The 3,141-nt window shown below is 39.6% G+C and overlaps 1 protein-coding gene across 1 annotated transcript in view; it reads left to right on the top strand.

Annotated features, from left to right (window-relative positions):
- The window catches only part of ngfrb (nerve growth factor receptor b), a gene marked incomplete in the record, with an annotated part of 33,598 nt that extends 30,471 nt beyond the window's left edge, over positions 1 to 3,127 (top strand). The window contains 1 exon segment of the mRNA XM_014013945.1: positions 1,082 to 3,127. Within this exon segment, the coding sequence (XP_013869399.1) occupies positions 1,082 to 1,425 (344 nt within the window).
- Between the last annotated feature and the right edge of the window lie 14 nt (positions 3,128 to 3,141).

Raw genomic sequence — 3,141 nt, 5'->3', positions numbered from 1 at the left:
ACACACACACACACACACACACACACACACACACACACACACACACACACACACACACTATTACCCACAGATACATGCAGACCACTCCCATGATACCAGGAAATACAACAGCCCTTTTTCAAAAATACTGGGAAAAAGCACAAAAGTCAGTGTTTATCTTTTACTGAATTCCATATCAGGAGTAACTGACACGTTATCCWGTGTTGGATCTTTATTTTTTCTTCTTCTTTCTTTTTTGCGAAAGTACATACATTACAAGGTAAACTGTCCCACCAAATCAGTCAAAAGAAAARAATTCCCCCCAGGAATGGACCATCTCACTGCTTCATTGACTCCACCTCCACTGGAACCTTTTAAACGTGCTGTGGCAAATTAAGTAACAAGGATTACAAACTGACAGGGTGGTTTTTTTTCCAGCTCCAGCTGGGTTTACRTAACCTCCTATCAAACCAGTTTTAAAAAAATGGATTTTTTTAAGCACGTTTGCTCATGAAAACAATGTAGGAAGCAAAGTAAATGCAAAAAGTAGAAAAGTGTTTTAAGCATTTAGTGCACATATTAAAAATAAAAATATCAGGAAGCAAAACAATAAACTAACAAATACCCATTAAAGCTCACTGTGTGAGCATAAAAATGACTTTCAGGTTTCACATAACATCATGCAAGCTAAAAAGAAAGACATTAAATAGCTTTTAGGATTTCCATTTTTTACTTTCATTTTACACTTTTAAGAAGAGCAAACAATGAAAAAGGTCTGATGTWCACATTTGGCTTTTATGTTACCATCCTTCAACAGACAGCAAACACTGTTTATAGCAACAAACTTTTTTTTTCCATTCTTTTTATGGGGATTTTCTTCGCATATTTTCTGCAAAATACTTTTAATTGTGAAATTATTGTGCAGTCACAGAGTTTCCAGGGGTAATTTGCTAACAGCAGACAAACACGTACACAATTGTTTTTGCCCACCTTTCACTTTTTGCCAGCAGTAGATATAAAAATAATCTGTTTCATAGAAATTCCACCGAAACATAGAAAATAATTTGAATAAAAAAGAGACCATCTTCATGTCCCTCCACAGTTGTCACCATCGATGAAGAGCCCTGTTTGCTCCTTCCTCTCCACACTAGAGAGAAAGTGGAGAAGCTGCTTTTCAGAGGCGACGAAGGCGACGATTCCAACCACATTCAGGACAGCGACTGGTGCAACCTGGCGGGCCTCCTGGGGTACGAGGAGGAGCGAATTGCCACCTTCCAGCAGGACGAGCATCCTGTGCGAGCGCTGCTTTCCGACTGGGCGAGCAAAGACTGCGCCAGCGTCGACGCGCTGTGCACGGCGCTGCGTAAGATCAACCGTGACGACGTCGCCCAGAGTCTAGTGCTCAGCCCGAGCGTTACAAAGCCCACTGCCACTTCTGTAGTCTAACTTTGTTTTATTGTGTGCAAAAACCCTGGAACCATGGAACTGAAAAAAAAAGGCACATTACGTATAATTCATGCTGCAACTGCTTAATGCTATCTTCTCATGAAGCCGCTGGTCTGCAGATTAATTAAGTAATAAAGGGAACGATGTAAAAATACACAGAAACTCTAAGAATATTAAATGAAAAATAATTTGAGGTAAGCCATAACATTTAGATAATATTCTAACATTTTAAAATTCACCATATAACTTTGTCTTATATGAATCATTCCATTTCAAAAACTGCCTTTCCCCATTTACAACATCCTGGTTTGACATTCTTTGAATTGTTGTCTTGATTCTGAAACATCCATGCTTTTGTAGCTTTGGCGGTCATAATCCGAGTTTGTTTCTTTTGCTCTGCGTTACCAAATACGAGGGAACATTTTAAAACCGATCCTGTCAACTGACATTATTTACGGGCCGCTTTAAAATGTTTTAAATTTAGCCTGACGAATGGCTTGTGTCTATAACTGCTCCCCTGATCAGGCCTGCATACCTCCGAAGGATCTGGATCTGTGCAAACGTGACACTCCGAGGAAGCACCTCCTGGGTTCGTTTGGAGTTGGACGTCTTCCCTTGCACAAAGTCCACAGAAGGGTCATTTGTTTCCTCTCATTTTCAAATTCGTGTTTGATGAAGGGAGCAGTAGCGCAAACGGACGTTATCTCGTCTTCATCGTGAGCGATGTGCTGCTCGACCTGGAGGTGTGCAGGTCAGGGCAACATGATTCCAGTGCAGCTACACGACACAGCTCAGAAAAGAGCAGGAACCCTTGAAGCATTGGAAATCCCACTGACAATCTTATACCCTRTATATATAGTGAAAAAGTAGACAAATTATAGGCATAGATTTCCTTGACATAGCCTGTAGCTTTGCATGCATGTGCTGTGGATAAAGCTCACCCTTTATATTCTTKGTGATTATTTGAGGTTACAGAACACTCCAAATCCTGCCACTGATTCTCATAAWGGGACCATATACTGGTTTTATTTGTAGCTTTGTCACTTAACTCTGTTACTAAAGTAAAGTATGTCATTTGGTTAGGTTAGGTTTAGGTTAGTCTACTGTCACAGACATAAGCATGCATGGACAAATCTCACACATWGTACAATCAGGAATTTAAATAAAAACCTAAAATTTACTAGTCTTTCCCTAACTATATTTAAATACATGCCCAGAGGCCTTACTAAGACCATGCTCTAGCTGTTGTTTAATATTGTATTGGAAGGAAAAAAAACAAGCGTTTGTTTCTTCTTTGTTTTGAACAATGATGTCTGGATTGGAGGAGGGTCAGAAAAATGGTTGGAGGTTCTGACGGGATCAAGCAGTTTCGAGAAAAGAGATCTCCATCAACCATCTGTTTTAGATACAAGCATGAAAGCGCGTTTTTACTTTGGGTTGTTTTGTGCCTTATTGAATTGAACATGTGTAATGTTTGCTTCTGCTTGTGGGAGAAAACATTTGAAGGATCAAACCGATGAACTGTGTTAAAACTCACTCAAACCTTTGCTGTCACCACTGTCATGCCTCAGTGTTTCTTTACATGAAGGTGTACTTACTGCTCTCCAAAGGCTGTCACTTAACTCCTAAATAACAGTTCTACAGTGGTTTGCAAAAGTATTCATACCCTTTGAACTTTTCCATATTTTGTCACATTACAACCACAAACATAAATAT

The sequence above is a fragment of the Austrofundulus limnaeus genome, unplaced genomic scaffold (genome assembly GCF_001266775.1).
Source record: "Austrofundulus limnaeus strain Quisiro unplaced genomic scaffold, Austrofundulus_limnaeus-1.0 Scaffold108, whole genome shotgun sequence".
In the NCBI taxonomy this organism is placed as follows: Eukaryota; Metazoa; Chordata; class Actinopteri; order Cyprinodontiformes; family Rivulidae; genus Austrofundulus; species Austrofundulus limnaeus.
This window is presented reverse-complemented; position numbering and strand designations above follow the sequence as displayed.